The sequence below is a fragment of the Nanorana parkeri genome, unplaced genomic scaffold, assembly GCF_000935625.1.
Source record: "Nanorana parkeri isolate BGI_ZX_2015 unplaced genomic scaffold, ASM93562v1 scaffold567, whole genome shotgun sequence".
NCBI classification, from domain to species: Eukaryota; Metazoa; Chordata; class Amphibia; order Anura; family Dicroglossidae; genus Nanorana; species Nanorana parkeri.
Window position 1 is genome coordinate 581,549 of NW_017306835.1, and position 11,653 is coordinate 593,201.

Below are 11,653 nucleotides of genomic sequence, written 5' to 3' on the forward strand. Positions count from 1 at the left end.
TAACAAGCATTCACCAACCCCCCCACCCCCCTCCCGGGGTAACGAGCATCCACCACTAATGTCCATTCAAACACACCCCCTCTTCACCTCATGCGGCCAATAGTGTAGGGACAGCCTTGACTTAGAATATTTCATTATCTTGGGTAAAGAAATAAAGACAACACAGGCGTCTGTTTGCAGGGGTGCAGAGGCCCACACAATAAGCGCTAAAGGGCCGCATGTGGTCCCCGGGCTGCCGGTTGCAACCAGGCTCTATACCGTACCTACACATATTCCAAGTTTAGCTGTCACTTCCTTCTATGCTTAGCCAATTAATTTATAGTGTCTTTATAGTCCATGTTCCATCCAACTGGAGTATGTTCATATTTTTTTAATCTATCTTTTATAGGATCAGTTCTGGAATGGATATTATTGTAAGTATAATAATTAAATGTGCTTGCTTATTAGCAAGAGAATGTACACATGCACACAAAAATGAGAAGTCGACTGTCTAGCCACACAATGTTCTAGTAATCTACAATTGCCCTTTAAGGAGTTGTAAAGTCCCGGCAAATACCATCCTGTTATAATATCAGCATTGTAATAGAAATACATACTAGAGTTGTTTCTGATAAGGCAATCAAAGCATTCTTGAACAAAATCCCTTTTATGTAGAGTTCTGCCTTCTGCCTTTACGTCACTTTCAACAACTTCCTGGATTCCCAGTGTGCTTTGCCTCTTTCCCTGCTTATTTGATGTGATGCAATCTTGATTTCTGAAATTTACATATCCCATCATGCATTGCTTCCAGCAAGCAATGATAATGTTACATTGTGGGAAGTTCAGATGTTGAGTTGTAGCTCAGGAGTCAGTCTCTGTGAGTTGGAACACAAGAAGGTTCATATTCACAGGGCTTAGTGAAATTGTATCAGTGCATTAAGTACATCCTATGGGCATCCATATGGTTATTAGGAGTGGGATAGAACTTATGGGAGTTCAATATAGAAATACATATTTATTTTTATTTTTTGACCATAGATACCTTTTAAAAAAGAGTGATAGTTCTGCCCGAATAGACCACACCAACATTTACATAATTGTCCAATCGCAAGGCAAACTATCTGAGATGGCCCAGGCTTTTTTGTACTGCCTACAGGACCTAATTTTAATCGAGAGATATCCATTATATGTCTGTCCGTCTTGGTCAGCCTCTGTTTACCTATTACAGAGTCAAACGGCCATGTGTATTTTAATACATTATAAGGAATAAAGTACCCTGTGTAATTAAATTGTGCATTCATATGGTTTTGTAGTGTATACTCATAACCTAATATAGAATTGATATTAATGAATTTATCAACACATGAATGGTATAAGATGTCTATGTTGTCTATAACCAGAGTTTGTTTCTGTATTTCTAGGTGGTAGACAGTGCTCTTCTAACCCATGTATGAACAATGGGGTGTGCACAGACACTATTCGAAGCTACATCTGCAGCTGTCCTGGAGGATATAAAGGGAAGAAATGCCAAATGGGTAAGACAGAGCACCCCTATAGATGGAAATCTATATCACAGTGGACAATCAAATATAATCCAAATGAGTCTATAAGCTTTTCGTGCAACAAGTGCTGCATCAGAACTTATTTCACAACATTTCTTTGCTTTTGTTCTTCATTTGTTTCCCCTAATATCCTACTGACACTGAACCTGGAAGTGCCCAGAATTCAGGACTGTAGTTTCGAATTGTAGAGCCAATCGTGAGCTGAGAGCCATCCAGATCACTTCTACATAAAGAGGCCAGGCATTAAAAGTAAAGCAAGCTTATGTCTGAGAAAGCCAGCACAATATGAGCTGCCCAGTCGTAATTTGCACCTCCATTAAAATGGTGGCTGTGGAATGGATAAGAAAGTGGGCTGTGCAAAGGAACAACTACAAAATGTTTACTGTAAATACAACTGACGTGTCTCACACTGCTTGAAGCATGGTGTTGGCAAACTCTAGGTCTACTTCAAGAGTGTCCTCATGGAGGAGGAACTGAAAAAAAAAAAGCTCGGTTCCATGTAGAAGTATAGCTGAAATGTATCCATTGGAAAGGTGTTTCGTGTGTTATCTGTTAAGTCAAAACTGGGATACATGTAGTAACAGCATGAGAGCTTGGGGGTGGCATTTGGTGGAGAATATTAGTAGAATGCGTATACAGATGTCCTGGTTTCTTACCAGTATATTTTATTACTGACTTCCTATAGAGGTAAATGGATGCCATCCTGATGAGGAAGATGGATGCCAGCATTTTTGTGAGCCCAGATATGGATTTGACTTTTACACCTGCTCCTGTGCAACTGGCTACAAGCTTGGTGAAGATGAAAAGTCGTGTCACCCAACAGGCAAGTGACAACAATAAAAACACATAGGAGGGAATTTATCAAAACTGGAGCAGACAAAATCTGCAGCAGAGAAACCAATCAGCTTCTCTGTCTCATTTTCAACTCTTACCTGAGCAAACTGAAGAGAGATGCTGATTGGTTGCCATGGACAACTGGTCCAGATTTTGTCTGCTCCAATTATGATAAATTCCCCCCATAGTACTCAGTGATAGTTAAGGTCAGGGGTAGGTGACCTTGGCACACCAGCTGTTGTGGAACTACAAGCCCCATGATGCATAGCAAGACTCTGACAGCCACAGGCATGACACAGCTGGAGTGCCAAGATTGCCTACACCGGTCAAAATCAGATGAGAATTGAAGCATGGAGGAGAGCTGTGTAGAAAATATAGTATCTCTTAATAATTTTAAAAACAGATTTTAAGTTTAACTCTAAAGGTCTTAATTGTTTTAAAGGATCTAATATATGTCCTCATGCTTCACTAACAGTTATCTGTTAAATAGGAAAACATGTTCTGTATATCTCTGAAAGACTTGCAAATACCTGCGGTAAATCCAGTGAGCTCCAAATTTCCTGTTTAAGCTGATCACACAAAATATCTCCTCCTCCTCCTCATAACATGGGGGAGGTGTTCTGTGGTCCAAAGAAAGAACTGCGCAGGGCTGATAACACTGCATTGAATTTCAGTGTAGAACAGGCAGAGTGTTAAAGGAGAACTATGGGGTCAGTGTTTATCCCCATAGTTCTCCTAAGGGTAGCGGGAGGACACAAACTAGCCTCCTCCCGTCACCCAAAGCTCAGTATACTGCGAGCTACAGCTCGCGGAACACTGAGACGGGGCAGCCGGAATGGATCCCGACAATGCTGTCTGGATCCACCCAGCTGCGTGAGTGACAGCTGGCTCTGCCTATCTAGAGGTAGAGCCAGCTGTACCCACTCCCTCCCGTTCCGCCAGTCAGCCCTGGAGGATCGGACAGGGGAGAGGGGGGGGGGGATCCCGGCAGGGAGCCGTGAGTGACAGTCACGGCTCTCTGCACGGATAGATAGAGAAGTGAGCGAGCGCCGGTATGTGTTCGCTCATTTGCCGATCTACTGAGCCGACCTGTGACAATTTCATTATCACACAGGTCGGCTCAGATTATGAGGCTGAGTGAAAATCACTCGCCTCATAATTCTCCTTTAAGGAGGTTAGGAGCACGCTAGATTTCTGATTTTTCTGCGCTTGAAGCATTTTTAAAGGGATAAAACATATCAGCCTATGTATGTTTTGGTGTGAACAGAATTGAGAGATGTATTTACTTAAAAATATGTGCGGCAACAATGAGTTATAAGTGCATCTGCACTTACTGTTTTCTCCCCTGCAATGTCCCACAAATATTTGTTGATCCTGACAATGAAGTCCACCTAATGCAGCTTTCTGTGATGCTGTGGCAACAATGCTGCACTGCTCCTGAATTCAGAGCAGAGTTGCCACTCTCATGTAAGCTGTACCTGCTGGCACTATAGTGGGATGAGATGTTGTAGAGGGCATGGTTACCAGCATTGTCACATCTGATTCACAAGCCTGTAGCTTGTCAATCAACACATGGCCCCACCTAGCCCTGTCTCCTGCTTTCTAGATTGACAGCACTGTCTCTGTAGCTGAAATCCTCACACTGTAGGCTGCAGTGTCTACGAGAAGGGGGGGGACCATGTGAGATACAAATGAAGGAGGATTTGGCTCAGGGAAGGTGAAAGGAGCTTTTTGTTTACTTTATGAGACTTGTGCATCACAGTGGTTGGCACTTACCTCTGTCCCTTGGCTTCCTCACGTCTAATGCAAGTCAATGGACCTGCATAAGGCTCTGTTCACATATGAGCGGTTGTCCGCGCGTATTCGGCTGTGCGAATACGCGCTGAGCCGCTCTAAACATAAAAAAAACAATGCACTTTAATGTGCATTGTTCAGACTTTTGCAGTAGTACAGGTACGATTTTTTGGCAGATTCCGCACATTTGCGGCTATAATAGCCGCAAACGAGCGGAATCTGTGCAGTTGTTAAAATTATAGTGTTTGCGTCCTATGTGGTCTTCAGCACGGAAAACCATGTGGGAAGCACAAACACTATATGTGGATGGAGCATAAAGGTGGCCATACACTTTACAACCATCGCAAGAACTTAGTCTTGCGATGGTTGTAAAGTAATAAAAAAAAACGTACGATTTGCCCATCTTGGACAGGTTGATCGTACTCTCGATCATCGCAAGCCCGCCCTGCTGAGGGGCGTGCTTCCGATGACCGCAATGCTGAACGGGCAGTGTGCGCGTGCGCACACCGGCCCGTTCGGCATTTGTCTCCTGAGCACCGTTCAAACCAGCCGAAAATCGTACAATTTTCGGCTGGTTTTCTAGCGTGCTCCCTAGACAAAAGACGTGCGGCCGTACAGTAGAAACGGTCGCACGTCTTCGTTCACACTGCTCGATTCTCGTACAATCGCGGGATTTCCCGCGATTCTCATACGAGAATCGAGCAGTGTATGGGCACCTTTAGATGTGATGATATTAGCATTCCTTAGACTGCCGGGAGAGAGGCTGCAGGGACCGGTCTAGCAGTTGGGTGGGATTGAATTTCAGATAAATTGAGCACTTAACCTTTGCAGTAGGAGGTTAGCACCACTGCAAGGAAAGTTACATTTCTTCTTTAACTATGTACTTTGTACAGTAACACTAATACACTGTAAAGTAGAATAGAATTCAAAAGAAAACATTGTCCTTTGTTTAATAAAGCAAACAAGAGAGTGCAAAGTGCAGTAAAACAACAACCAATACATTTTCTGGCTTCTCTAAGCCTATTGTTTAAATTGGTTTGTTCGCTTACGTCATTCCGATTTGCATCTGATTAAATAAGTCCCTATAGCAGGGGTAGGCAACCTAGTTGTGGTGAAACTGCAATTGCCTTCATGCCTCTGCCACTGGAAGTCATGCCTGTGGCTGTCAAAGTCTTGCAATGCCTTATGGGACTTGTAGTTCCACAGAAGTTGGAGTGCAGCGGTTGCTCACCCATGCCTATAGGCTATATTCACAATGCTTTGTGCATTAAGCTTATTGTGTTATAAGCATAGAAAAGTAGTGTAATGGGTTATATGCACTTCCGACAGCTGATAAAATGACAAGGCACATTAATGCAACTTGATGCATTCAATAAAGCTGATCTTGCATTCTTCTTCTGTACACAGATCCCTATGGATGTGGACAATTACTAAAAGATGATGCTACAACAGTATCAAGTTCACAAGACAAGCTCAAGCCTATATTCCCCTGGCAGGTAACCTTTAGGTAACAATGTGTACAACCTAGGAAATACATCTCCCTGGTAAATCCATTAAATACTTTTTTTTTTTTCAAGGTTCTTCTCCTAAATGCAGAAGAGACACAACACTGTAGCGGAGTTATAATCAACCAGTCTCTAGTGCTCACAACTGCCAAATGCACAGAACAGCACAAACCTTCTTTTGTCATTGTGGGTAAGTAACAGCAGGTTACATATCTCTTTAAACGGCATAGGAAATCTCTCCATAGTTACCTCACATTTTCTGATTTTTGTTTTACAAAGTATACATTTTAATTATTTATGCAAAGGTTATTTTCTATTTACATCAGGTAGTAAAATAGGATTTTAAGCTAAAAAAAACGCACTGTACTGCTTTTGCAGTTCTGCTCCAGATCTGGTCCGAATATGGTGCGAACAAGCCCTTATATCTTTGGATTGGCTAGAAAATACCCTATGTGGTTTTTTGTTGTTTTTTCTATTCTCTTTAGTTTTTCCTCAGTAAAAAAATACAAAAGCATAAAAGGAGAAAAAAAAATACATATACAACATGATTAGATAATTAAGGGTAATATACTGTAGGTAAAGAACAAGTAAGTAAAAATGTTGCTGCAAAACAATTGTATACACTTTTGCAATCCATGTAATGCTATCAAAAAAGGGACAATGTCCAGGAAATGAAAAACTTAAACCGAAAAACAAAACCTCTTTAAGTTCTGTAAGGTGAATGTGTCTGCCTCGTCAGATGCTAGTTTTGGTTAAGAGGTTTTGCAATCAGCTGTTTAATGCCATTGGTTTCACTTTTCCTTTGTTTTTCTCCTGTTGGGATGGCTTGCCTTTCTTTTAGTGTGCCTGCTCCCCTGTTTGGACTGCTATAGAGCATCCCTAGGTTGCTTAATTATCATCAGGGATGCTGGTGGAGCATGCAAGCAATGATGCAATTGGAGGGTGGAGAGTGATGCTTCAAAGAGCCGGACCCAGAGATGTGTAAGGGCACTACATGTTCCCACTCAGCTCTTAGCAACCTAGAACACTCTGGCTGGCCAGTGTCCCGCCCAGCTCCTGCCAACTAGTGACACCACACTACCCAAAGAGATGCTGTCTGAGGCCATAGACTCAGGTTACCTCATTAAAGGGACAGTCCCGCCCTCGGTGGACGAACGAAAAAATACAGTTTTTGTACTCACCATAAAAACACAGCTCCCTCCCCTCATATGATATTGTTCTTTCTTTGGACTGCTTGCTACAACTAAGCAGGTGTGAGGTGGAAGGAGTTGTAGCCTTAAGGGGGGTGGCCTTCAATGTTAAATTTGTCAATTTCTCCTGTAGGCTGCAGTATAACCCTAGTTTGCTTAATTATCATCAAGTTGTGCCTCTCAATGGACTCCGAGAAAATGATTTTACAGTGAGTACAAAATGTGTTTTTTTCCGATGCGTTCCAGTGCATTCCAGACCAGAGAAAATGAGACAAGTAGTATTTTTTTTTTTTGTCTGGACCAGAACATACTACGCTAGTGCGAACAGAGCCCAGAAATACCACAGGGATACTTTGGGATGCTTGTTTGGTCTGGGAACAAACTGTTCTGGTCTGGACATGGTCCGGACATGGTGTGAACAAGCCCAAAAGCTACAATGTGTGCTTATTTGTTCTCTCTTCAAGGATAATCATACATACTGTATGTCCTTGTCACCGATTCCTCACTTTCAACCTACTGTATGTGTAATATTTCACAGGAAACAATGATCCCGAAAAGAAACAAAAGATCAAGGTAGAGGGCTACCGTGTCCATTCCAAATATTCTAGGGATACTGGAGACAACAACATTGCCTTAGTGAAGCTCCAAGACAGTATCAAGTTCCACAAGCATGCTTTACCCATTTGCATCCCTCAGAAAGACTTTGCCGAGAATGTGTTAATGCCACGTATATCGGGTACTGTGAGTGGTTGGAAGATGCCCACCAACACCACTCTGGAATTAAAGCCTATTCAATTCTCTGCAGCAGAAACTGACAAAGGACATTGTGAGCTGGCTTTTAATGTAACACAGACTAACCGACTGTTCTGTGGGATTTCAAAAAATGCTATAGATTCAGCTCTAGTGGACGGAAGCCATTTTTCCATTGAGCATAAGGGTGCCTGGTTCTTGGTAGGTATGATGAGTGCAAATAATGCAGAGGCAAGCAACCCAAATGTATTTCTATTTACTAAAATGTCCAGATATAAAATGTGGTTCATTCAGAACAGCTAATTTTTTTTTTTTTTTTTTACTGCACATTCTTTTTGTAAATTGTAATCACCTGTAAATTGTAACAGATAATTCATTCTGGTAATAGGTTTATTTTAAAGGTAGATTTTACATACCAAGTAATATTCTCATTTTTCATACAAAGTTCTCTATAACCTTTATATCAGGGAAGGCAACTCTTATAAAATTCAACAGTCAGGTACTATTGAGTCTATGGTTTTATTAAAATAGCACAAGACTACATTTACATGGGCGGCAAGGGACGGCTGCTGGTGAGAATGACTGGGAATCTTGTTGCCAAAGCTACTCTGTACAAATCTATGGCCAGAAGCACCGCTGTTCACATTTAACCACTCATCTGAGCAGTTCCATGCATATAAAGCCTCTAACTGGCCCTGGATGCACACAGTATGCATCCAGGGAAGGCATTTCAGGCCACATGCAAGCTGGCTACAGCTAATCGGCCAGCTTGTATGCAGCTATAGCAGAGTGCAGCTGTGTCTAGCCGCTTCTGAACACAGCACAGTAGCCACCCTAGATCGCCCATGTGAATGTAAACTTAAAGCTAAAGTTCAGGTAGATGAAAAATACACAAATAAAGGCAGATGTGTATTAATTAATACAGTATTTTTTTTATTTTTATGCAAGCAGCGTCAAGTACCGGAATTTGATTGGTACCAGCTTTTTGCAGTCCCCTGTACAGCAGAGACTGGGAGAGAGAGAAACAGCACAAGAATTGTCAGTTGTACTGCAGTGCTAATGCACTAACGAGGCATGACAATAGGAGCAGAGAGCATAGTGGCAGGGATGAGCTCATCAGTTTACTGCTTCTCCATTGTCCAGTCACGGGCTGAGGGAGGGGTAAGAGCTTTACTTGTTACTAAACTGCGGCAGAGAAGCTTCAGGTCTCCTGACCTGCCAAACATGGCAGAACTGTGTAAATTTCAAGGCTATATGGACAGAAATACAAACCCTTTGGCAGGTAAAAAAAAGCTTTTATATATGTATTTCAAATAAATAAATAGAGCCGACGTGTGACAGCTTCATTGTTACAGGTCAGCTATAACTATGAAAATGAGTGGAAATCACTCACCTCATAGTTCTCGTTTAAAATACAATGCTTCTAGAACACTTTGTTATGGCAGATATTGTTCAAATCTAGTCTAACTTATAATGAGAGCAATTTAGAGGCAGGGTTAAATATGTTAACATTAACATGCCAGCACCGCTTGCATTGCAGAGCAAACCTCAGTACAGAGAACAACTTTTCTTTTAGAATACAGCATATATTGTGGAATCAGCATAACAAAAAAGGCAATGGTATGTAAATGAGAAACATGCAGCAGATATAAAACAGGTGTTATCCCAATTTGGCTGCAAAAGTGGAAATACACCTTAGAACTCCAGGCTTTTTTTAATGAACCTTTACAGTGAGGCTACCCCCGCGCTTCAAGAGTTTAATGCTGGTTTGTGTCCAAGTTAAAAAAAAAAAAAGTTTGGATCCGAATCTCCGAGCTGGCTTATTCTTAGACCGGTCCTTCCAACATCTTTCTCCCTCTTCTGCAGTGGTCTAAAAACCTGTAAATCCTCACATTTATACTATAAAAAAACAAAGATATACACACTTGAAGCTCTGAGCCTGCCAGCTGTCAAAGGGCTCCCTGCAGCATTGGCATCCTCTTCAGGGTCCTCCCGTCTATACAGTGTATAGACGTGATGATTTATGGGACTTTAGACCACTGCAGAAGAGGGAGAGAGATGTTGGAAGGACCGGTCTAAGAATAAACCAGCTCAGAGCTTCGGATCTAACTTTTTCTTTTTAAACCTAGACACAAGCGAGCACTTAACCCTTTCAGTTCGGGGTTAGCCTCATTGTAAGGGTTAATAAAAACATTTATTGGAGTTCTTCTTTAAATGTGTTGAAATTCCCATTTTTTTTAACCATTGATAAGTGGGTTCCAAAAATCCAGGTGTCAGGACAGCGTTTGTAATCTAGGCCTGACTTCTAGACTGATCTGTTCTTTACATTTGATTTAGCTGTAAACAGTTTTGTTTACAAGCTTGATCTGCCTGAACACCTGTCATAGGTTTCAGAATCATTGTGAATCACAAAAGGTGAGCAGTAGCTTGTTGGATAGGAAAGGTTTCTGTTATGAAACCATGAGCTCTTGATTAGCGAGATCTCTCTGTAGAGGTGCCCACACACCTTGCGATTATCGTACAATAATCACAAGGTGTGTGCAAGGCGTGCAACCGTTTCCACGGTACGGTCGCACGACTTTTGTCTTACAAACATGTTCCACGAGTGCACCCCACGGGACAACAAACCTGAAGGCTGGTGACTTGTTTTGCCAACGCCTGCTAATAAGTGTCTAAACTTTCCTATGCAGTTCAATGCAATACACTAGATCAGGGGTCCTCAAACTACGGCCCGCGGGGCAGATCCGGCCCGCCAAGCTCCCTAGATCAGCCACGCCCACTAGCGCACCGTGCGGCGCGCGAGCGGGAAATACAGCCAATTTAAAAACAGGCAGCGATGCCTGTTAACATACAAGCAATCCGCCGACTATAGAGCCGGCGGATCGCTTGTATGGGCGGTCGGCCCGTGTGTCCCCATCCCTCCTCTGACCCTCCTCCCGTTGTCACGCTGATCCCGGGCTCCGGTGCGAGCCCGGGACCAACACAGTGCCACACTGACAGGGGATCAGAGGGAGGTCGGTACACGATCTCCCTCCGGTCCCCTCTCCGCTATAAGAATGCGGAAGTGATGTATAATACATCACTTCCGCATTCTTGTGTCACTCTCCAGCTTTAGACGCTGGAGAGAAGCTGATGAAGCAGATCTCTGCTTCATCAGCTTCTTCGGGGGTCCTAGGTGACATTAGGGGTCTTGGAGACCCCTGATGTCTCCATAAAGAGGACCTGTCACATCTTTTGCTATCACATAGGAGGGGTTTCTTAGCCCTCTATGTAATAGCAATAAAGTTAGGTGGAAAAAAAAATAAAAAGTTTCCCAAAAAATGTTTTAAAGTTACACATAAAAAAGAATAAAAAAAAAATAATTTTTTTAAAAGTCCCCCCCATACATACACGCATGCAAACATGCGTCAGGTGCGCATACCTGCGAAAACGACGATTGCGCCCATTACGCCGCACATGTTACATATCGCCGCGAACGTCGCAGTGAGAGCAATAATTTTAGGGTCATCAATCACTGATAACACTAAACTGATGAGCGGTAAATGCTTTTAAAGCGTCGCCTATGGTCAATTTTGGCTGTGGTGTCTTTTTGCGATTTTGCGAGTGCGCGCAATTTGTAAGCTTGACATGTTTGGTGTCTATTTACCCGACGTGACCCCGTCTTTTATATTTTACCAAAAAATTGGGTGATAATAAATGTTTCCTAACATAATGTAAAAAAACACGTTTGTTCTGGTACGGGAGGGGGCGTGGCGGTGAGGCACCACAGCCACCCCCCCGTTTTCAAACTATGATCCGGCCCCCAGCAATGTCTGAGGGACAATGAACTGGCCCCATGTTTAAAAAGTTTGAGGACCCCTGCACTAGATGCATATTCTATGATCCAAGAATACAATTTGAGAAAGGTTATAGAAAAAGATGGTTTATTTTTATACATACATGTAGTAAAACTGTACACTGTAGGAAGTACTAAAATTAAGGGATGTTAATTCCAAAATGGCTGGTATCAATATGCTGGATCCTGAATTTATTGTTGAAG

General features: G+C 42.5%; 1 protein-coding gene across 1 annotated transcript in view; it reads left to right on the forward strand.

Moving 5' to 3' along the window:
* The window catches only part of PROZ (protein Z, vitamin K dependent plasma glycoprotein), an 11,457-nt gene extending 3,540 nt beyond the window's left edge, over positions 1 to 7,917 (forward strand). The window contains 6 exon segments of the mRNA XM_018562241.1: positions 389 to 413; positions 1,401 to 1,514; positions 2,227 to 2,364; positions 5,577 to 5,665; positions 5,747 to 5,878; positions 7,423 to 7,917. Of these exon segments, the coding sequence (XP_018417743.1) occupies positions 389 to 413; positions 1,401 to 1,514; positions 2,227 to 2,364; positions 5,577 to 5,665; positions 5,747 to 5,878; positions 7,423 to 7,917 (993 nt within the window).
* Positions 7,918 to 11,653: the final 3,736 nt, after the last annotated feature.